The sequence below is a fragment of the Sminthopsis crassicaudata genome, chromosome 1, assembly GCF_048593235.1.
Source record: "Sminthopsis crassicaudata isolate SCR6 chromosome 1, ASM4859323v1, whole genome shotgun sequence".
NCBI classification, from domain to species: domain Eukaryota; kingdom Metazoa; phylum Chordata; class Mammalia; order Dasyuromorphia; family Dasyuridae; genus Sminthopsis; species Sminthopsis crassicaudata.
This window is the reverse complement of record NC_133617.1, coordinates 387,586,058-387,610,098: the sequence shown is the minus strand read 5'-3', so window position 1 is coordinate 387,610,098 and position 24,041 is coordinate 387,586,058. Positions and strand designations below refer to the sequence as shown.

At 34.9% G+C, this 24,041-nt stretch overlaps 1 protein-coding gene across 4 annotated transcripts in view; it reads left to right on the top strand.

Annotated features, from left to right (window-relative positions):
- ADAMTS12 (ADAM metallopeptidase with thrombospondin type 1 motif 12) overlaps nucleotides 1–23,802 on the top strand; it is a 510,414-nt gene extending 486,612 nt beyond the window's left edge. For all 4 annotated transcript variants that reach the window (XM_074279497.1, XM_074279496.1, XM_074279499.1 and 1 more), the window contains 2 exons: nucleotides 8,000–8,153; nucleotides 22,922–23,802. In XM_074279497.1, the coding sequence (XP_074135598.1) occupies nucleotides 8,000–8,153; nucleotides 22,922–23,100 (333 nt within the window). In that variant the 3' untranslated portion in view covers nucleotides 23,101–23,802. The remainder of the gene's footprint in view (nucleotides 1–7,999; nucleotides 8,154–22,921) is intronic.
- Nucleotides 23,803–24,041: the final 239 nt, after the last annotated feature.

Genomic DNA, 24,041 nt, shown 5'->3' with positions numbered 1-24,041 from the left:
TTATATGATAATCAATTGTGATAGTTGTGATTCTCTTCAACAATGAGATGATTCAGACCAGTTCTAATTGTTTAGTGAGGAATAGAGCCATATATACCCAGAGAGAGGACTGTGGGAACTGAGTCTGGTTCACAACACAGCATTTTCACTCTTTTTGTTGTTGTTTGCTTGCATTTTATTTTGCTTCTCTCTCTCTGTCTCTATCTCTCTCTCTCTCTCTCTCTCCTGCTTTGATTTGATTTTTCTTATGTGGCATGATAATTGTCTAAATAAATATGCACATGTTGGATTTTAAAAAATTAACAACCTTAATTTTCTAATTTAGTACACCAAATCAGTATTTTATTTATTATTTTTTAATTTTTAATTAATTTTTATAATTATAACATTTTCTTTGACAGTACATATGCATAGGTAATTTTTATTTTTACATTATCTCTTTTACTCCCTTCTGTTCCGAGTTTTTCCCCTCCTTCCCTCCACCTCCTCCCCTAGATGGCAGGCATTCCCATACATATTAAATATCTTATAGTATATCCTAGGTACCATATATATGTGCAGAACCGAATTTTGTTGTTGTTGCAAAGGAAGGATTGTATTCGCAAGGTAAAAATAATCTGGGAAGAGAAACAAAACAAAACAAAACAAAACAAAAAAACAATGCTCACAGTTTACACTCATTTCCCAGTGTTCCTTTTCTGGATGTAGCTGATTCTGTCCATCATTGATCAATTGGAATTGGATTAGCTCTTCTCTATGTTGAAGATATCCACTTCCATCAGAATACATCCTCATACAGTGTCATTGTTGAAGTGTATAATGATCTCCTAATTCTGCTCATTTCACTCAGCATCAGTTCATGTAAGTCTCTCCAAGCCTCTTTGTATTCCTCCAGTTGGTCATTTCTTACAGAACAATAATATTCCATAACATCCATATACCATAATTTACCCAACCATTCTCCAATTGATGGACATCCATTCATTTTCCAGTTTCTAGCCACTATGAAAAGGGCTGCCACAAACATTTTGGCACATACAGGTCCCTTTCCCTTCTTTAGTATTTCCTTGGAATATAAGCCCAGTAGTAGTATGGCTGGGTCAAAGGGTATGCACAATTTGATAACTTTTTGGGCACAATTCCAGATTGCTCTCCAGAATGGTTGGATTCTTTCACAACTCCACCAACAATGCATCAGTGTCCCAGTTTTCCCACAGCCCCTCCAACATTCATCGTTATTTGTTCCTGTCATCTTAGCCAATCTGACAGATGTGTAATGATATCTCAGAGTTGTCTTAATTTGCATTTCTCTGATCAATAGTGATTTGGAACACTCTTTCATATGAGTGGAAATAGTTTCAATTTCATCATCTGAAAATTGTCTGTTCATATCCTTTGACCATTTAGCAATTGGAGAATGGCTTGATTTCTTACAAATTAAAGTCAATTCTCTGTATATTTTGGAGATGAGGCCTTTATCAGAACCTTTAACTGTAAAAATGTTTTCCCAATTTGTTACTTCCCTTCTAATCTTGTTTGCATTAGTTTTGTTTGTGCAGAAACTTTTTAAAGTCTAAAAGGCACACTCCCTCATTAAGCATCTCTTTTCCATTTAGTGTTCTTTAGTATATTGCAATAGAAAAAAGAGGTAGGGTATACAGTGGAAAGAATGGTGAATTTGAAATCAAAGGATCCTAGTTCAAATACTGACCCTGCCACTTAATATGTGTGTATATATAAGCAACTTGCTTAACCTGAGTCTCACTTTCTTTATCTGTAAAATAAAAGGGTTAGACTAGATAGCCCCTGAGGTCCTCTTTCTTGTTTTTGAGTTATACTTCAAATAAACATAAATAGAAACCTTTTTTATGAATATTCCCAACTCCTTTAATAAAATGCATGCATATTTCATAAATAAATGATATTTCATAAATACGTGAACAGACTTCATAAGAGTTGAAAAGAAAGCTTTATTTAGACACTATTACCTAGGCTCTTAAGAGTTGAAGATAAAGATTTTTGAGTCCCCTCATTTTCGAGTCTAGGCTCTCATTTAAATGTTTTTCCTTGTTTAACAAGGGAGATAGATTCTGCAAATTTCACTTAGGCAAAACTGCTGATGCTGATATATTAGTGATAATAGTGGGAAAGAAATATACAACATTTCTGGCTTTTAGCACAGGCAGTGGAAAAGAATGTTTAGAAACACATTTATCTGAAGAAAAGCAATCTACTTTCTTCTCACTAGTAGCCATGGGTCCTATGTTTTAGTCTGCTCTATTTCTGGTTGGATTATAGAATTTCTTCTATGAATTTGTTTTATTGTTGTGAATGTAATATTTTTGTTTATTTACAGTTAAAGAAGCTCAAAGCACTTAGATAGCTTTAAAGTTGAAAAGTGTTAAATGTGGAAAAGGTAGAGAGATTCTATCTTTTCTTAAGGCTTCTGTGGTTAATTAGGGAGGCTAAAATCTAGATCTCTAGTTTTTTTAAAGAAGGAATACAGGATATATGGGCTCATGATTTCAAATCCTAAGGAATAAAAATTGTCCTTAGAGGCAAAAAAACAAGAATAAAATCAATCAGCAGCTGTTCATTGAAGTTTTATCTGTGTACTTACTCCTTTCACCTATGCATCGAACCCCCTATACCTTATATATAATTTTAGTAATATCTCACTTTTACATAGTATTTTAAGGTTTGCAAAGTGCTTACAGGACAAGCAATTCTGAAAGGATTAAGTAATCTGCAGTAACCACTCATCATTCCAGCAAACAAACAATAAACTATCCCATCTATATCCTGATAGAGAGGCAATGGACTCAAGGAGCAATTTTTTTTTTTTTAATCTGGCCAATGCAGAAATTTGTTTTACTTGGCTTTTCATGTTTGTAACATGGGTTTTTTTCTTTTTCTTTCTTTGTTTTCTAAAGCAAAGGAAGAAGTTGAAGAGAGAGTAAAAATTGATTTTTTTTTTAAACTGGAAAAAATTAAACTAAATTAAATTTTAAAATCAAGTGCTTTGGTGTAAAGGTCACAATACACAAAGCTTCTCTGGATATTGGCTCACAGGGCCTGAACCTGCTGGAGACCTTAAAAGTTCTGCCTTACATGGAACCATCATGTCGTGTGGCTAATCATTCCTTAATCAAGGAAAAAATATTCATATTTCCTAAAAAGAAGACAATTAGTTTAGCACTTGTTATTGCCCTTATTTTCTGTAACCATAACAATTGGAGGAGAATAAGCTACAAATAGCACTCCTTCTCCCTATTCACAAGATCCTTTGAGGGAGAGACCTATGGATAATGGTGTCTGAATAATATTTTTTTCAACCCTTTTGAAGGTGGTTCATATCTTTATGAAATGCTATTTTAGTGACGGCATCTACCCACTTTCTATTCAGTCTGATACATGTTATATACAAAGAATTTTGGAAACTTTAAAAGGCTAGATATTAATTATTATTGTTATTATTTTACAAATGAGAAAACAAACTCAGGAAATTTAAGTGACTTGCTCAAAGTCTTACAGTAAGTTTCTTAGTTAGCATTTAAGCAGTCTATGACTTTAAGTTGTGATCAGAGTGATGAACTTGGAATAAATATTCAGGGTAAGACAAAAAGGGACCAGGTAAGAGGGGAAAGGAAAAAAAAAAGAAAGAGGGAAGAAGAAAGTTAAAAAGGGAAAGGAAGAAAAGGGTAAGGAAAAAGGAGGAGAGCAGCTGTTTTGAGAGAAGGTAGCACAGCAGATGTCAGCAGAGGAAACGTAAAAGCCAGTGAGGCAAACAGGGACATAGAACTTGAGTATTAGTACTTCTGCCCGTGGCATAAATTCCATCTACAACATCCCTGATGAGCTTTTCAAGTTGAGAAATATTTTAAGATAAGATATAAGGAAGAGAATCAGCCAACCAGCTAATGTTCAACTATTAAGCCTCCATCATGTGTCAGATATTGGAGACACAAATATAATTATGTGAAAACTCCTATTCTCAAGGAACTTATATCTTTTTGAAGAAGATGACATGGTGAGTATGTGTGTATGTGTACACAGAAAAAATACAAACAAAATAAATACAGAAAAACAAGCTAATTGGAGGGAAGAGGAATCAGGAAAGATCTCATGTCTTGTCGAAGGAAATGGGGACTATAAGAAGCCAAGGTCGAGACAGTGTTCATTCAAGAGAGGAATGGGGTAGGGATGGAGAAGCCTGTGAAAGGCATATTATGTGTGAAGGACAGCAAGAAGACCAGTTTGGCAGGACCATACTGTTTGTGAACTGTATAATTAGCCTGGAAGCCTAGATTGGAGCCATAATATTCATGGCTATAAATTCCAAAACGAGAAGGTAATGTGTTTGTTGTTTGTTTTTTGTTTTGTTTTTTTTTTTTTTTTGATAGGGAGTTATTATATCTTTTGGAGCAATGAAGTGATATGATAAACTTGTATTATAGGTTGTCATGGGGAGAAGGCTTAAGGCAGAGAAAGGACCAGGGCTAGATGCCAGAAATGTTGTTAAGGTAGAAATCAACAAAACATGGCGATTGATTAAGTGTGGATATGTCTGTGAGGGAGAGTGAAGAGTAGAGGATAATACTTAGGTTCTTCATCTTGGTGCCTAGAAAGATGTGGTGTCTTATCACTGAATAGGAATAGAGTTTAGAAGGGGTCGGATGATGAGTTCTGTTTTGGATATGTTGAATTTGTTCTGCCTGTGGGACATCCAGTTTGCAACGTACAATATCACACATGCACACACACACATATTCCATATATATTATGCATATATATATGTATTGCAACACAGTCATATACATAAAGATGATATTCAAGTCCATAGTTGTTGATGAAGTCTTCAAAAGAGAAAATAGAGGGAGAAAAGTTCATGGGGAAAAGTGTTAGAGTATACCCAGAATTACAGAACAATGTATAGATGATGATCCAGATGAGGAGATTGAGAAGCAGTATTCAAGGTTAAGGGGAGATGCTAGCAAGGGGAGCATTAAGAAAAAAAAAACCTGAGAGGATCCAGTGTTTCCAGGAGGAGAAGATAATCAAGAATGTCAATTACTATAGAGAGATGAGGTAGGATTAAGACTAAAGAAAATCATCAATTTGGATGATTGAGAGCTCATTCATAACTTTGGACAAAGCAATTTAAATTTCAGTCCCCGGTGATGGGTTGAAAGCCAGATTGCAAACAGTTGATAAATTGGCTGAGATGAAGTGGAAGCAACAAGTATAGGTAACTTTTCCTAGGAGCTGTGAAAGCGAGGAGAAATAGAATGGGGAGAGCTATGAATCTTTATAGATAACAAAGAAGGAAGCAGCAAATAGGGAGAGTTTGAAAATAATTGGGAGGGGATAATTGCAGGGATAATCTCCTGAAGGAGGTGAGAGAGGATAAAATAAAATGTAGTGAGGGTTCATCTTTTGCAAGGAGATGGTTATCTCTATCAGAAACTGAAGAATAGAATTAGAAAATAGATATGATATCAAGGAATTTTGAGATATAGATAAAGGGAGAAGGGGAAACCCAGAACTTATAGCCTCAATTTCTTCAGGAGTATATGTAAACTACAGAGAAGGGATAATGTGTGATACTTGAGAAGAGAATATTTGCAACAGACAAATCAATTACAATGAGTAAAAAATTGCCTTGCTGCATTGAGAGTCCATGTAAGATTATATAACATAATTTTGCAATAGACTCACTTAGCAATGATGGATCAAAGTATCATAAATTTGAGCTAGAAGGGACTTTTAGAGACCATTGAGTTCATTCCTCTTATTTCATTAATGGGGAAACTTGAGATTAACAAAATTTAATTGACTTGCTTGTGATCACAAGCTAGTATTAGAGGTAAGAATAGAACTCAGATCTTTATGAATCTATACTCTGCACTTCACTCCTATGCCTCTATTTTTGTTAACTATTTGAGTAGGAGGGGTGGAGGCAAATAATGAAAGTAATGCAAGGTTGGGATTTGATGTATTATGAAGAGTGAGAGGACAAAGAACAAGGTATCCATGAACAGAGGACAGGGTAATCTTAAATTTATTAGCTATCGGATTGAGATTAGGAAAGAGAAAAGTAAAATCAGGACAGGAATGATAGAAGAATTGTAGATCACAGCTAAGATGAAGGATAAGTTTAGGAAATAGTGCAAGTGGAGATCTGGGAATGGCACATTGGAAAGAGTTTCAACTCTGAAATCAGAAGGTTCAAATCCTGCTGCCCTCACATCAACCCTTACTACCTTTATGATCTTGAGCAAGACACTTAGCCTCCCTGTGCCTCAGTTTCCTCATCTGTATAATGGAAAAAGTAGATTAGATGGCCACTGAGACCCCTTCCAACTATAGATCTATATCTTGGTTAATGCCTTTGTGAGACAGTCCAGGAACTTGAACTCAAGAACCTTGGGAAATGCAGTGTCCCCCAATCAACCAGACCTGCCTCCAGCCTAACCCCTGAAGTCATCATCGAAGGGAGAAATCATTACAGAGAGAGAATTTTACTGTTCTCATCATCACCACTACCACTAACTGCTGACCAACTGTCAGCAATAGGCAGATTGGCAGGAGTGGCAGCACCCTCCCTCTTTGAAGTCACTGGTTCCTATCCTTCTAGTCCTCATCCAGGGAGACAGCTTTCATAGAAAAGGGACCAGCCATCCCGATCATCTGCCAACTGACTTCCAATCATGGGGAATACAAATCAGATAGCAAAGCACATTGAGAGAGAAAAATGGGAGGCAGCATGTGCCAGGAAAATCAAATGACTGTTACCATTTTGACCAATATTTTTCCTCTGACCCAGATGGAGACAGCCACAAATCCTGAACCCAAGAACATGGTAAACAGCAATATTTTCAATCCTGCAGCCACCATTCTGGGGAATAACCTCTGTGGAAATACACTCTGATAATTGCTCCTGCAGGTGCTACTGCTACATCTATTGAAGATCCATAGGAGAAAAATTCTTGCTATTCAAGTTCTCAACATGGTCAATTAGCTCAACATTGGGAATGAATATGATTTTTATCAGTGGAAATGACATTAAGAAAGAAGCATTGCCATGTGCTTTGTCATTGTACCCTAATCTTTTCAAGTGACTTGCAGCTGAAGCTTCCTACAGGTGTTGTCGCCCCCATGGGAATATGAGCTACTTGAAAGCAAAAACTATCTTACTTTTCTTCTCTGTGTTCCCTAGCACTTAGCATGGTGCTTTGTCCATATTAAGCACTTAATAGATGCTTTTTCACTAATAAATTCAAGGAGACAATTGTATAGATATCCTCAAATATTTGGAGGAAAGGGCTCAGAAAACTAGAAGGGGTGGGTACAGTTTATGGTGCTTCTCAGACTTCTGTCCCCTAGAACTGTTTTCATCAATCAATAGATGGTGCTCTTTGTACCAGTCCCAACTCCATGATAAACTCTTATTCCTATTATATGCAATCTTATTTATTGCTTTCAAAAAACTTATATTTCTAATTCAATGATCCATCTGTTTATATTTATGGTGGAAAGTAAAATAAAAATATTAATTCAATGAAGATCTAAAACTTTGCTTAATGTGAAAGCCCAATCACTAGCAGAGGCATCCAGGTAGATAGCCCTTAGAACACTGGATCTGGAGTAAGGAAAACTTGAGGTCAAATCCAGCTTCAGATGTTTATTAGTTTTGTGACCCTGGGTAAATCACTTAACCACAGTCTGCTTCAGTTTACTCATCTGTAAATTAAGAATAAAAATAGCACTTAAAACTCAAGAGTTGTGAAGATCAAATGGGATACTATATGTAAAGTGCTGTATAAATACTCTTATTTTAGTGCTTCTACTTCATTAATTGTCAAAAAATGATTCTGATCCTTGTATTATTCCTTTCCTCAACAACCATAATCTCCATGTTTTGCATGTATTCTGATCATCCTGTGTTAAATTGTTTCTCTCCCAGAATGATGGCTAAGCTCCTGATTTTCTCTTTTAGTGTACTGTTTCCTGTGGTGGTGGCATTCAGCAGAGAATGGTCCAGTGTATCAACTCAGAAAGCAATAAAACAGAGGACCCCAGCCTATGTGAGAGCACCCCCAAACCTCTGGAATCACAGAAGTGCAATGAGCAAGAATGCAGGAAACACACAAGTAGGTTGATAGATTTATTGAACAGATTTGAACAAATTTTTCACAAATACCTTGTTCCATATGACTATGTGTGTGTGTATGTGTGCGTGCACGCATGATACGGATATATATGTGTGTGTATGTAAACACATAGACACATATACATATATATGTATACACACGTGTGTGTATACATATATATGTATATGTATATACACTCATGTATATATATACTGTGATTGCTTTTATTCCCTATTTTTTGAGTATTATAAAACTAATTTACAATAGACACAAAGGCCTTAAAAACTTAAAATATACCATTTGAATTTCCTTTCATCTGTTAGTAAGCCATTTAGATAAATAAAATTCAAGTGTTACTCCTTGAGAACCTTGCTTATAACTTCTTACTATATTTAAATTATATTTTGTGTTATACTTTATAGGTATCATTCATTCAGTAGGAAAGTGTCAGAGCTATCAGTCTCTGAGTGGGTGGAAACATATATTTTACAAACTCTGTAGATTCTATGTTTAACATTTTCTTCTTGAAATTCTGCAGGTTTGTTTCTTTAAGTTTATACGTAATTACAATCATATGCTAAAAAGTTGTCTTGGGGAAGAGACATATATGGTTCCTAGTTAACTCTACCTAAGTATTCCCTCTCTTCCCAAAATGAGAGCTAGGGCAATTTTCTAAGATCTCTGAGGCTATTCCATATGGCTTTATGTCTTTGAATGTTCTGATCTCTAGATTCCAATTTACTATTGATCATTGTCTTTTCTTCTCTTTTCTATCTTTCCCTCTTCCTCTTATTTTTGATTTTGTGTGTATATGTGTGTGTGTGTGTGTATATGTAAAGCCATTTTACTCTACATGACCCCTCTGCAGTTTTTTTATACTGTTCTCCTAGATATTCTCTCCTTTTGTTTGCTTGATCTCTCCCTCACTCTTCCTGTCTCTCTGTTTCTGTCTCTCTAAAATCTATTCAAGCTAAAACTGCTTTAAACTTAGCAACATCCTGTACAATGAACCAAATTAGTGAGTTTTTTTTCTACCCTGGAAGGTAGGTGCTATTATTATCCCCATTTTACAATTGAAAAAACTGAAGTAAATAGAAGTTAAGGGATATGTTCAAAGTCACATAACTAAGACATTTTAGAGGTGGGATTTGAACTCAGTTCTTCTATCCCATGCACCATCTAGCTGCCTAGAAATTAATAAAAAGATCTAATGGAGCCAGAGAAAGATATAGCATAGGATTTCTTGGTAATCCATTCCTATCTTCCCTATTCATCTAGATCTCATTCAATTTGTTCTGTTTTCACCAAAGACAGGAGAATCCAAAATTGTTCCTATTAATTTTTTTGAAAAAAAATATTTTTATAAATATTATATATTTATATTGAGGGGTAGTTAGGTGACATGGTAGATAGATGGGTGTGGGGCCTGGGGTCAAGAAGATTCTTCTTCATGAGTTCAAATTTGATCTCAGACACTTACTAGCTGTGTGAATCTGGGCAAGTCACTCAACCTGTTTGCCTCAGTTTTCTCATCTGTAAAATGATCTAGAGAAGGAAATGGCAAATCATTCCACTATCCTGTCAAATTGGGTCACAAAGAGTTGTCTCTGAACTTGGTTATCACTGACAAACAGATAATCTTGGTTATCACCAAATTATCTATCTGATAGTCAGCAAGCTTTGTAAGACTATCCTAAGGCCAGAAGACTTTAATTATTGACAGACAGATTGTTAGAACAATAGCACTCTAAGGTCCTTAGTATATTTCCTTTGGAAGATGTACCCCCTTCAGCATTCTGTGAACATTTTCTCATTTGATTCTCACAACAATGGTGTTATGGACATAATCCAGTAATATTATAGGGAAAGCAATAAGCATTTATTAAGTAATTACCATGTGCCAAGAATATATTATGCCCAAGGGACACAAATATAAGAAAAAAATAAAGACTGGCTAAGTTCTCTAGGGGCTTCCATTCTAATTGTTGAAAAAGAGAATTGGAAAGAGGAAGGGGGATAGGATGTGTGCATGAAGATCTCCATACAAGAACATGATGTGGAAGTCAGAAAAGCATAAAACATAATGAGGATGGGTAAGAAAATTGGTTGGTCTGGGCCCTTGCTAAAAATGGAGGCCCCAGGAGAAATTTGCCAATGAGGGAAGATGGCCAGAGTACTGGAGTGACAATCCACTGGGAGAAAGCTGGAGAGGTAAATGAATGTTCCAGGGTTAAGAAAGTGTTAAGGGAGGCTCCAGGAGAAGACTTTAGCTAAAGCATGATTTCAAAGCCTGAAAATTCTGATTATCACATTATAGTAGCATGACATGGTTGGTAAATCTCTGTACTTAAAATTAGAAAGACTTAAATTTAATTCCACTGTTTGAATCACATTTTCCAATTGTTCAGGAGGAAATCACATAACCTGAGCTTCATTTCCCCATCTATAAAATGAAGATAACAATGCCTTTAGTATTTATCCCTGCAGTTATTGTCACTCATGTAAAAAGAGCTTTACATGCCTTGAAGTGATGTAGATATTAGCTAGTCCCATTTTATAGATGAAGAAATTGAATCTTCTTCAGATTTAGCTGCTGTAGTTGCATAGCTAAGTAGAAGATTTGGATTGTCTAAGTATCCAATGTTCTTTCTTCTCTATGTCATGTTCCCTTTTCAGCTTCATCTCCACAGATTATGTTCCAAACATTCCCTGAGGAAGTAGACTGGTGGCTATCCCTTTAAATTTCTAAATCCATTTTATACTTTATGAGCTAGAGGCAAATTGGGATATAGCACTGATTATAACCATTGTATTTAGTGAAGGACAAGTTCAATTGGATGAGGAATAGTACAAACCTTTATTGTTTTCAAATAATGGTGAGAGCTGATGCAATTAAAGTACTTGGCCTCTTGATGAATTGTTTAGATGAGCTGAGAAACATAGGTTTGGGATTCAGGATTGTAAATATAATCTAGTATAAATATTTCTTCTTTAACCCCATCCTCCTTGCTCCACCATGGCCAAACCACCTAACTCTACTATGCCAAAGGGCCTCCTACTTACAAATGACCCTGGGCCTTTGAGCAACCTGGAAAGCCCTCATTCACTCTTCCAGAGATCATCAGCTCAAATGGCATTCAAATTTGATCAAGACGGGCACTGTAACAAACAAACTAAAGAGAAAATTTTTTTATAATTGGAATATAGGGCTAGCCTTGCAAACAGGCAGCCATCTGTATGGTATGATTTGAAGAGTATAAGCAGAGGCCCCTTCAAAAAACTGACCAATTTCTAGTCATCCTTTTAATTTTTTTTAACTTTTTTAAGTAACAAATTATTTTTATTAATCTGCCACCACTGAGAATTTTTTTTTAACTCTGAAAAGTAAAGCTTTATATACCTTCATAGTCTGACAAAACAAATTTCTACATTAGCCATGTCCACTAATATATGTCTTTCTTGATTTCAAGTTCATCATCTTTCTATCAAGTAAGGAGTGATACATTTCAGTATTTTTTGATTGTTTTAATCATGCTTTGATCAGCATTTTAATCTTGCAAACTTGTTTTGCTTTTTAATTTTTCATAGTATATTCTCCTAGTTCTGCTTCACATGCAAAAGATCTTCACATTCCTTCAAAATTGTCCATTCATCATTTCTTTTGGCACAGTAATATTGTATTATGTGAATGTACCATAATTTCTTTAGCCATCCCCTAAGAGATTTCTAATTTTTGGCTACTATGAAAAGGGCCATACCTTTTTCTTTGATTTCTTTGCTGAGGGAAGGATAGAGTAATTGTTGTTATAGGCTTAGTAGTGGTATAGTTAGATCAAAAGGTATGCAGAATTTAGTAATCTTGGGGGGCATAGTTTTAAAAATGTTCTCCAAAATGAGTGGAACAATTCACAGCTATGCTACCAATGCTCTAGTGTATCTTTTCCCATAGTTCCTCCATTTGTCATTTTCTTCCTTTGTCATCTTTGCCAATCTGATGATTGTGAACTCATGAGATAGAATCTCAAGGTAACTTTAATATGCATTTCTTTAGTTATTAATAATTTTGATCCTTTTTCATATGAATGTTTATAACATGGATTTCTTTCTTTGAAAACTATATTTCCTATGCTTTGACTATTTATCTGTTGGGGAACAGCTCATAGTTTTGAAAATTTGAAAGAAGTTTATTATTATAATATATATTATATATAACTCATATATATTATATATGAAGGAATTATATATATATATATATATATATATATATATATATATATATATATATATATATATATATTGTATATCTCTTAAATGAGACTTCAAAGAAACATAGCAAAAATTTCCTCCAATTACCTGTTTTTCTTCTAATTTCCACTATAATAGATATATTTGTACAAAATTTTTCAATCTTGTGAGGTCATGTAATTTATTTAATCATAAATTTTTCCCCTTTATCCCTAGATCCAAAAGGTAATTTTCTTCTTTGTTCTTCTCATTTGTTTATCATGTGATCTTTTATATCTAGGTCACGTATCTGGAGCTTATGTTGGTACATGGTGGGAGATACTAATCTAAACCTAATTTCTGCCAAACTGCTAATTTTCCCAACAGTTTTTGCCAAGTAGTAAATTCATCTTCCAACAATTTTATCCTCATTTCTTGTCATCTGATTGGACATTTTACCATTAGACATTTATTCCTCAAGGTCTTGAATATTTTTCTATCTCCAAAGTCTCTTTCCTGAATGAAAATGCCCTTTTAAGGTAGATAGATAGCTAAATGAATGCAAACTTGGATAGGTAGCAACTGAAATTAAAGGTATTGGGTACAAATATATATAATATTGACTTTTTTTTTTTAACCTAAAGTGGCTCTAGCTTTTTAAGAAGACAATAAGTATGTGAAATATGTAGAAAACAATTAAAAAGCAATGTGTCATAAAATAATAGATTTTGTGGTTTAGATGATAAGTAAACAATGTAGGGGTGGGGCTAGAAATGAAAGGAAGGAAGTAGATCTGGAGTCAACCCTTGACCCTTTCTTCTCTCTACTTTCTTTTATACCAACTCCACAAATGCATTTATTTGCTTATACCTATGAGGTGGCATTATATTGCTAGGTAACTACAAAAATCTATGATGTGTGATTACTTTAGCATCTTGAAGTAGTCATATTGTGACAGTACACTGTCCCAAACAGTTACAAGCTTCTGAAAAGGAATTCTAAAATTGCTCTATATAGTACCCCACATTGCTAGATCAGGTAACTAGTGTTCCCTGATGTTTGCTAAACTGATAACATCCCTGATGATATTTCTACTGTTTTTGTAGAGGGAGAAAGGCTTTTGGAATTTCAGGACTAGAAAGGAGTATGGAGGTCATTTAGTTTACTACTCTCATTTTAGAATGAAATGATTTGCCCAAAAGCACATAGCAAACAACCAGAAAAACCAGGATTCAGTCCTAGGTTTCCTGACTTCAAGTTGAGTGCTCTTTTTTGCTACCATATGATTTTGAAGCATCCATGTGTGTGGAAATGGGGAGCAATGCATGAATGAACCTTATTTATTTAAGGGTCAACAACTCACTGGTATGTTCAATATACATTATTTTAATGTTATTCCTTTGGTTTGGGGTAATGTAGCTTTATTTTGAACTTAAGAAACACCAAATAAAATGGTTGTTTACATTTATATAATAGAACAGAAAAAAGAATTGTTGATTAAACTTCAGTTCTCTCATTTATTTTTCTTTTGAAGCATATAAACTCAACACATAATTTTGAAAGGTATCCTGCCTTGCATGTTTACATATGGGTAAATGCATGTGCATATAAATATGTATGAATATATGGGGATATGTCTGTATATATAAATATATCTGTGCTTAACTTCAGCCTTGGAGGAGGTGGGGGATAGAATGAAAGGGGAAAAAAGAAAAGTAAAAAGTGCTCAGCAAAGAACAAAGAATAACCTATAAGGAAGCAAAGAAAAGCTTGACACTCATGAATATAATTTCTTCTATTATATATGCTTTTTTGAAATGAAAATTTATTGTTGTATATTTTGAATTCTTTCTAATCTGCTAGGCACATAATAATGTTTTGTTTTGTTTTCCTTTTCTGCCTTTCTTTTTTCTATTCTTTTTTTTTCTTATTTCATAGTTAGTTCAATAAGTAAAAAAGAAAGAAAGCTATCCTGCTTGTGTCTGCTTCTTTCTGACATTCTTTCTATTTTTTTCTTTGCATTTTAAAAGAAGAGGCCATAATTATCCCCCCTTTTAAAAATTCTTTCTTTTTTCCTACTTTATTTTTAACTACATCCCTATCAGAAAAGGAACAACAAAGTCCTGAAATATGCAGAATTAAGCAAAACAAATTCCTCAAACGGACCATATGAAAAAGTATTCCTTATTTTGCATTTTATGTTTATCATCTTTTTGATGGGAATGTGAAACATGTCATATAGAGGAAAATTATAAGAACTTGACCTAAGTTACCTCGGTTGAAGCTCACATCAAATTCTGTGAGGTCATTAACAAAGAAATTGATATGCAAGATGTTAAAGGTTAAGGTTAGGATTAAGATGTCCAAAGTCCTGAAGCTAGTGTCACAAATGGAGATCAACCCTTGTTCTCTTTGTACACCAGATTTCACATTCTCCCCACTCTGTCATGTGACCTTCCAGGTGGATTCCTTGCCAGAGGTGGATTTTCAATACAAATTAAATTGTTTATTGACCTCAGAAAGAAAGCCTGCTGAAAGAAGGTCTCTGCAATTGAAGGACTCAGTTCTCATCCTTTATGTTCTTCTAAACAAACTCCTCAATAGTAAAGACAATGAGATTTTGGCAGCTCCACAGAGGAAACATGGTAATAGAAAGAGATCACAGTGATTGTAGTAATGAGCTATTTGTAGGCATTTTTGAGCTTAATGCTTTTTTTTTTTTTTTTTTTTTTTTTTTTAAAGAAAAAGATTCTGTCCAAAGCTTCTGGAAAATACACTGCTCCAATTTTCCCATTTAATTAACTGGTCCATTTACAAAATGCTCCTGGATATTGGCCTGGTTTATGAAAGTGATTTTCTCCAGGAGCCCTCAGTAACCTTTGCTCTGTGCAAGGAAAAAATGACAACAGCAAAATGATAAGCTAGGCTCTGGCAGTCACTCCAGCAAAATCTAAAAGAACTTTCTCTTGTGTAAAAAAAATCTATTAACTGTAAGCATTGCATCATCTCTCTAAATGAGAAGAGGTCATGAAATTCAGAGATATAGAGGACCTTAAGGATCTTCTAGTCCAATTTTCTCATTTTACAGATGAGTAAAGTAAGAACTAGATAAAGAGATTTGCACAAAGTTTCTCAGGTAGTAAGTGGTAGAGTCAAGATTTGAACCCAGAGTAGTTGGCCAATAAACATTTCCTAAACACCTACAATGTTCTGGGTATTGTGCTAAACACTGCAGATACAAAGAATGGCAAAAAGTAGTCTTTGCTCTCAAGAATCCAATGGATAAACAACATGTGAACTGCTATGTACAAATAATATGTGGGAAAAATAGAATATAAAATAGAAGAAAAGTGCTAGAAGATTTGGGAAAGATTTCTTGTAGAAAGATTTTAGCTGGATTTGAAGGAAGCTAGGAAACAGAGTTAAGGAAGGAGAACATTCTAAGTGGGGATTAGGCAATCTAATGAAAACAAGGGTGCCTTGTTTGGGGAATAGATGGGGGAAGGGAAATGTAAAAAGTAAAAAGGTTGGCATGGTCCACTGTTAATTTCCCTCCATAACACTGAACCTAACCGATCTGTGTTGTAAAATGAAATGGATTTTTTAAAAATGAGATTAGATGTTCTCTAAGATCCTTTCCAGTTGTTGTTGTTGTTGCTGTTTTTTTTAGCATAGTATAAATTTCCTCCAGGTTTAGGATAAAAAGCTTCTGCTGAAGACCTATTCAATTAAATTCAACAAAAAGTAATGAATATTGTCACATTCAAGGCACTATGCTGAAGCAAAAATAAAATTGACCCTATCCTTAAAGTTGTTATAATCTAGCAGAAGTTGATATGATATATATAAAAGTAGCTACAAAACAAAAATCAGAAAGTATGTAACAGATGATACATGTAATAGAGATACTAATTGTTCTTAAAGTTTAGAGATAGGAGAGACCATTTCCAGATTAGAAGATCTGGGAAGGATTCAAAGAAGTTAGCATTTAATAGGTATTCAAATAACAATGTAGCTAAAGTATGATTTTAAGAGGTTTAAATAGAGAGAAGACATCCTAGCTGTAGGCAATGGCAAAGTGAAGTCAAGAAAATGAATTTTTATTTCAAGGAAGCTGTGTAATCTGGTTAGCTTAAATATATCACAAAGTAGAAATAGGAGAAACAAAGTTAGAAACTAGATTGGAGCTAGATACACACACGTACATATGCATGTATGTATGACTTCTGGTACCAAGTTGGCAGAGTGAGGAAGAAACTCTCTGAAGCCCTTGAAAATTCCCCTCCAAACAACTAAAAACACTGCCTCAAAATTGATCTAGGAGCAGTGAAGCAGTTTACCAGTATGGTAGGAAAAGTCTGTCTCTCTAGAGTGGGAGAGGACTGAGGTTCAAAGGCAGCAGAAGTAGCAGCCAGCCTCACAGCAAGGGACTTGCAACAAGGTTCCAAACCTGGAACAATCCACCAGTGAACCTTCCCCATCCTCCTGCAAACCACACAGGCAACGTGAAAGGCCTCACTGCTGACCAGTAGAGAAGCCCACTCTCCCCCACCATGCTAGGTAACAGCAGGGCCCAGTCCCCAGGGTCTATCAACAAACAGACCCTATTTCCATAGCAACTCAGGAGCAGAACCTCCTCTTTGGGACAGACCAACAACTAAACTCCACACCCAATGGAAGCCTCACCCCCACATACAAGCCAGTGAAAGCAAGCAGCTAAGCTTTAAGTACCTGAAGCCCAGTGAAAGCCAGCAGTAAGATCTTGATCCACAGCACAAAAAGTCTGGCACAGTTGCAGGGCCAAAGCTATCCTCTCACATAAAAATAGCAAAGTCACCAAAAAAGGTAGAATAATGAGCAAAAAAGAAAAGAAAAGAAAAAACTTGACTATAAAAAGTTACTATGGTGACAGGGAAGATTAAGGCATAAACTTAGAAGAAGATAGTATTATCAGAATGGTTACATGTGATGCCTTAAAGAAAAACATAATTTGGTCTTAGGCTCAAAAATAATTCCTGCAAGAGCTTTGAAAAGAGTTAAAAGGCTATTTAGAGAAGCAGAAGAAAAACTGGGGAAAGAAATGAGAGTAATATAAGAGAGTCATGAAAAAAATCAATAGCATGGAAAAAGATTTTTTAAAATTTACCAAGGGGAGGCAGCTAGGTGGCACAGTGGATAGAGCACTAGCCTTGAATTCAGGAGGACCTGAGTTCAAATCTGATCTCAGACACTTAACATTGCCTACCCGTGTGACCCTGGGCAAGTCATTTAACCCCAGACTCAGGGAAAAAAAAAGTTACCAAGGAATATAGCTCCCTAAAATAGCTCCTCTGAACACTTTAAATAATGCAAAACAATTCCTGAAGGAGTAGAACTCACAAAAGGATGAGATGAAATAAATTTTTCAAAGACAAATTTAGAATTTTAGCAGGAAAAGTCTGTCACACCTGAGTGAGAGTGAAGCACAACTAGTGAAGACTGTACCAGTTCAGATCCAGCCCTAGCAAAGCAGGAGCAGGCTTTGTGAGCCACTCAGTCATCATCATCAGCTACCACTTTCCAAAGCTCTCAGTAGAGAGTCAATGGGGTCAATAACTGGTGAGAAGGAGATTGCAGGGGTCTCTTTGCTAGCACTGAGGTAGGACTCTTTTGCTTTGCCCATACTCAGTTCTGAGTTGCAGTCCTATGTAGCATTCTCAGAGTGAGACGCACTAGCACACCAAAGCTTGCAGTCACAGTGGACCAGGCTCCCTTGTCATAGTTTCAGGACATAAAAGAGTGTGTGTGTGATCACTCAGGAGAATAGTAAACACATCTTATTTTTTCATACCATTTTGGAAGAACTGAAACTTATAGGTCCCTAGAAGGATCTCTGAAAATAGCTGAAACTTGAGACAATGTATCCTCCCATCATGAGAGCAGGGCCCTACTTTAACAAAAAGTTAAAATCAAGAAATGGGCTGGGAAAATGAAGAAACAACAGAAAAATTTCTGACCATAGAAAGTTACTGTGATGACAAGGAAGACTAAAACACACACTTAAGAGAATGTAACATGATCAAAGTTCTGACATCCAAAGGCTCCAAAAATAGACAAATTAGTCTTAGACCAAATGGCAAAAGAGCTACAAAGAAGCCAATGAGGCAGGAAAATGCATTGAAAAGCAAAATTGTCCAAATGGGGAAAAGAGGCACAAAAGGTTACCAAAGAAAATGATTTCTTAAAAAATAGAATTGAACAAATGGAATCCAGTGACTCTATGAAGAATCAAGAAATAATAAAACAAAACTAAAAGAATGAAAAATGTGAAATATCTCATTGGAAAAACAAATGACCTGGAAAATAGATCCGGGAGAGATCATTTACAAATTATTGGACTATCTGAAAGCCATGATCCAAAAAAAAAAAATAAAAAAAAAGAGCCTAGACATCATCTTCTAAGAAATTATCAAGGAAAATTGTACTAATATTCTAGAACCAGAGAGTAAAATAGAAAGCAAAAGAACCTATCACTCACCTTCTGAAAGAGATCCATAATTGAAAACTCTCAGGAATATTATAACCAAATTCCAAATCTCCCAGGTCAAGGAGAAACTGTTACACGCAGCTAGAAAGACACAATTCAAGTATTGTGAGCTACGATCAGCTTAACACAAAATTTAGCAACTTCTACATTAAAGGATCAGAGGGCTTTGGATATGATATTCTGGAGGGCAAAGGTACTAGGATTACAAGCAAAAAATATCTATGCAGAAAAACTGAGTAAAATCCTTCAAGAGAAAAATGAATATTCAATGAAATAGAGGATGTTCAAGCATTCTTGATGAAAAGACCAGAGTTGTATAGAAAATTTGACTTTCAGGTACAAGAATGAAGAGTGGCATAAAAAGATAAACAGAAAAGGAAATTCATAAGAGACTTAATAAGGTTAAACATTTTATGTCCCTACATAGGAAGATGATACTTGTACTTCTAAAACTTTTCTCATTATTAGGGCAATTAAAAGATTTATATATAAACAAAAGGCACAGGTATGAGTTGAATATAAAGGGATGGTATCTCAAAAAATAAAATTAAGGTGTCAGAGAGAAATGTAATTGTAGAAAGCAAAATAAAGAAGTCGAATTGGGCAAATGGAAGCTAAGTATTTTATGAGACATCAAAATAACAAATAAATAAAAAAATGAAAAAAAGAAAAATCTGTGAAATTTCTCATTGGAAAAACAACTGATTTAGGAAGATCCAACAGAGATAATATAAGAATTCTTGGACTACCTGAAATCTATGATGAAAAAAACAAAAACAATACAGGATATTATAAAAGACATATTAGAAAAAATTATTAGGAGTTGTTTTGCTCGATTTCATGTTAATAAATTTGACAATCTAAATGAGATGGCTATCTACAAAAATAGAAATTACTCAGATTAAAACTTAAGCCAGTCTTAGAAAAAGAAATTGAACAAGCCATCACTGAATTTCTCTAGGACCAGATGTATTCACAAGCTAATTCCACCAAACATTTATAAATAATTAATCCCAATACTATATAAACTATTTAGAAAAATAGCCAAGAAGGAGTTCTATGAAATTTCTTTTATGATGCTGATAGTTAAACTAGTATGAGTCAAAACAGAAAAAGAAAATTTTAGACCAATTTCCCTAATAACTATCGATGATGCAAAATTTTTAAATAAAATTCTAGCCAAGAGATTATGGCAATATAGGTGGAATGTTATACCAAAACCTCCAGGCTCATTCAATTTTAGAAAAACTATTAAAATAATTGACCATACCAATAACAAAACCAACAGAAATTATATAATTATCTTAATAGATGCAGAAAAACCCTTTGACTCAGCAATAGCACCATTAGATCATTTTTAAAATGATCATTTTTTTAAAAAAATGAAAGGGACCTACATGTACAAAAGTATTTAGAGCAACTCTTTTCATGGTTGCAAAATATTGGAACTTGAGATGTACTCATCAATTGGGAAATATCTGAACATGCTGTGGTATATTAATTTATATAATAGAATACTATTGTGCAAAAAAAATGAAGAAACAAATTTCAGAAAAACCTGGAAAGACTTGTATGAATTGATGCAAAGTAAAATAACCAGAACAAGGAAAACATTGCATACAAGATCAGCAACATTATGTAATGATCAACTGTGATTGCCTCATCTCTTCTTAGCAACACACAAGAAAGAAGGGCTCAAAAAAATGCTATTCACTTGTGGAAAACTGATGGAGTCAGAATGTAGCATTTTTTTCACTTTATTCTTTCTTGTGGCATTTTTCCTTTTGATCTGTTTTTTAGTAAGTGGGACTAATATGGATATTTTACATGATAGTATGTGTAATAAAGTATATCAAAACTGCCTACCAATTTTAGAAGAGGGGAGGGGAAAAAGGAGAAAAATTTGAAACTCAAGTTTTTTATAAAAACAAATGCTAAAAATCTTCTTGATTTGTAACTGGGAAAAAATAGCATACCATTTTTTAAAAGCCTTGACAAAATACAGCAGCCAAAATGCCATGAAAAGTCTGGCACAGTTACAAGATCAGAGTCTATTAAGAAAGATTACCTTAAAATGATCAATAATATTTATCTAAAACAACCAGCAAACATCTGTAATTGATTTAAGCTAGAAGTCTTTCCAATACAACAAGAGAGAAGCAAGAATTCTCATTATCACCTTTATTATATAATACTATACTAGAAATATTAGCTATAGAAATAAAAAAAATTGAAGTAATTAGGATAAGCAATAAGGAAAGAAAATTGTCATTGTGTTTTAGTCATGGAGCAGTAAGGAAGACAGAGAAATTTATCGAGAAAGAGAATAACATGGCCAGATCTGGGCTTTAGAAAAATTACTTAGGCAAATGAATGGATGGTAGATTGGAATGGTGAAAGACTTGAGAAAGAGTATAACAGAAGAAGGATGATCAAAAGTGTCAAAGGCTGAAGAGAAGTCAAGAAGAATGAAGATTAAGAAAAGGCTTCCTACCACTTCGAGGAGTAAATACAAAATCATCTTTGGCATTTCAAGCCTTACTTAACACTCCCTCCTCCCCCCACATATCTTCCCAATTTTACATCTTACTCCCTTCCATTTACTCTTTGATCTGTGACACTGTCTTTCTTGCTGTTCCATGACTAAAGGAAGGCAGGTGTAGAAGAATTGCCTAGCAGAAGTGAGGACCCACTTGAAGTTGTATAACATAAATCTGTAGTGAATCCAGTCAGAATAATTGTATGCTTTTCTTCATCTTTGTTTAACAGCATGTGTATAAGAGTGAAGAATGCAGATGGTGGGAATCATCCAAGGCTAAGGCTAAAGCATGGCAGGGCATAATTGTCAAAAGGATAAGGGGATCAAGGACTCAAGAGAAGAAGACAGTGTAGAGTTTAACTGATTCATAAGGGGGCCAAGTTGGAGGGAAAAAAAAAAAGAGTTGAGGGAAGATTGCCTTTAAAAGAACCAAAAAGTAGATGTTTTCGAGAACATGATATATGGACAAAGATTGAGAAAGCAGAGGAAGAAGTTAAAAGCCAATAGATTATACTCATATAAGGAAATTTTGGAATTCTTGAGCATGGAACATTTGTGGGTTATAAACAAAATCAAGGGTATGGTTATATTTGTATGTGGTTGAAGCTCAGTGGAGGAGTAGGACACAGGAAGTGAGTATACTGAGGAACTGAGTGTTTAGGATATTTGTGGAGGAGTCATTTTGAGGTCCCTAAGTATGAGGACAGAGTTGAAGAGAGAAAAATTGTGACCCATGTGCCAAAGTTGTTGAGGAAGGAAGGGGAATATGTAGTGTTCTGATCGTCTCTCAGTTGTAATCCTTCTCTAGGAGGAGGTTTCTCACCTGGTAATCCTAACAGGAATAAACTGTAAGTCTGTTCACAACATCTACCAGGCTTTTGACTGGATAGATTTGAAGAAGAGGTTACTGAATGATGGAGAAAGGAGTTAAGGGGAATGGGGAAGAAGGAATATTCCTAAGACCTTGCTGCAATCAATGAGCCAATGAGAGCAGCTGGTACTGGAAAGGGCAGCCAGGGAGACTATGTAATTAGGGGAGAGCCAGGTTTCAATGATAGCAAAGAATTTAGTGCTTTGCCTTTTGTTAAGATTCCAGTTCATAAAATTTTAAAGCAGGGAAGATTCTTTGAAATTCTAAACTAATCCCCTTATAGGGGGATATGAGGAAATGAGTGAAATAACTTGCCCAGATAGTTAATTACAAAGTCAAGGCAGTAATCCAGATCACCTATGATACATTGCCTAGTATTGGGATTACATATATATGTGACACAGTGTCACCAAATAGATCTAAACATCATGAGGATAGAAATTCCGAGGTCTTATTTGTGCTGATGCTATTAGACCTTACCTTTAGTAGAAAGATTTAGTGAATTTCTATGACAGAAAAGTTTCTAGAAATGTAAAGATGCCAAATTAACAGCAGTTTAAAACCATTTACCTACTAAGCATAATTTTAAAATGTTTTCTCCCTCACAGATCTACCTTGCAGCAAGGACAAACTGACATCCATTTTCTGTCAGACATTGAAAACGATGGGCAAATGCTCTGTCATCACTTTAAGAGCTCAATGCTGCTACACATGTGGTAAGCCTCACACCATGCAGTCTCGACAGCCAAAAACTCGACATGGCTTCAGAAAATCCAAACTGCTCTGATGCCGGAAAGAATCCATCCTTCACCAAAGACAGCAGCAACCTGCTAGACATGATGAGTTCTGGGCTCTGGGTTAATTTTATTGAAGTCTCAGTTCCTTTATTTTATTTGAAATTGGGTAATTTTAAAAATCTTATTGTATCCCTCTATTCCAAAGGATGTTGTTGAGCTGTAATATGTGCTGATCCTTGGCAAAAAGGTGAAATGCCAAGTCAGGTTAGTTTTATGGATTCCTGCCATTCTTTACAGGTATAATTTCTATGAAAGGTGCCAAATTGAAAAATTCTATACAATCTTGTGTCTCCTCAAAGGGGGTGAGGGGTCTGAAATTTCATTCTACCTCAGGCATGCAAAGACAAAGAACTGTGGTTAGAGGGTACAATGAAATCCTACTGATTTCCCTTGATGAGTGCAGTCTGCCCTCTCACCTGCCCCTCAAAGTTGTTTAGCATCCTCAGAGGGATAGTTTACACTATTTACACTTAATCCAAACCAAGGGAAAAGCTTTATCTGACCAATATTCAGTGGAAAGCAGAATGGAAGAACTAGTCTATTCCTTGACCAATCCCCCCAAGTCTTCTATTTGCAACCCTGAGTTGAAGAATTAGATGCTAGAGGATTGAAATAATACCTTTATTATTAGAATTGCTACTTTTGTGAACTTTTGGAAGTATTCACAAAATAAATATAAGCATCCATAAAAAGGGTTGGGGTGAATAATACCAAGTCTAAAGCCTCAGTAATAAAGACTAATGAAACTTCAAGTAGGTCCTTTATAAATACTTTTCCAATTAAATTCAATAAATCTCTACTATGTACTAGAGTTTGACAAAGGCAAAAATTCAATATTCTCTGATCTCAATAATTTTTACATTCTATTTAATTATATATGTATACTATATCATATATAATTACAGCCATGGATAATATAATCAATAACAGA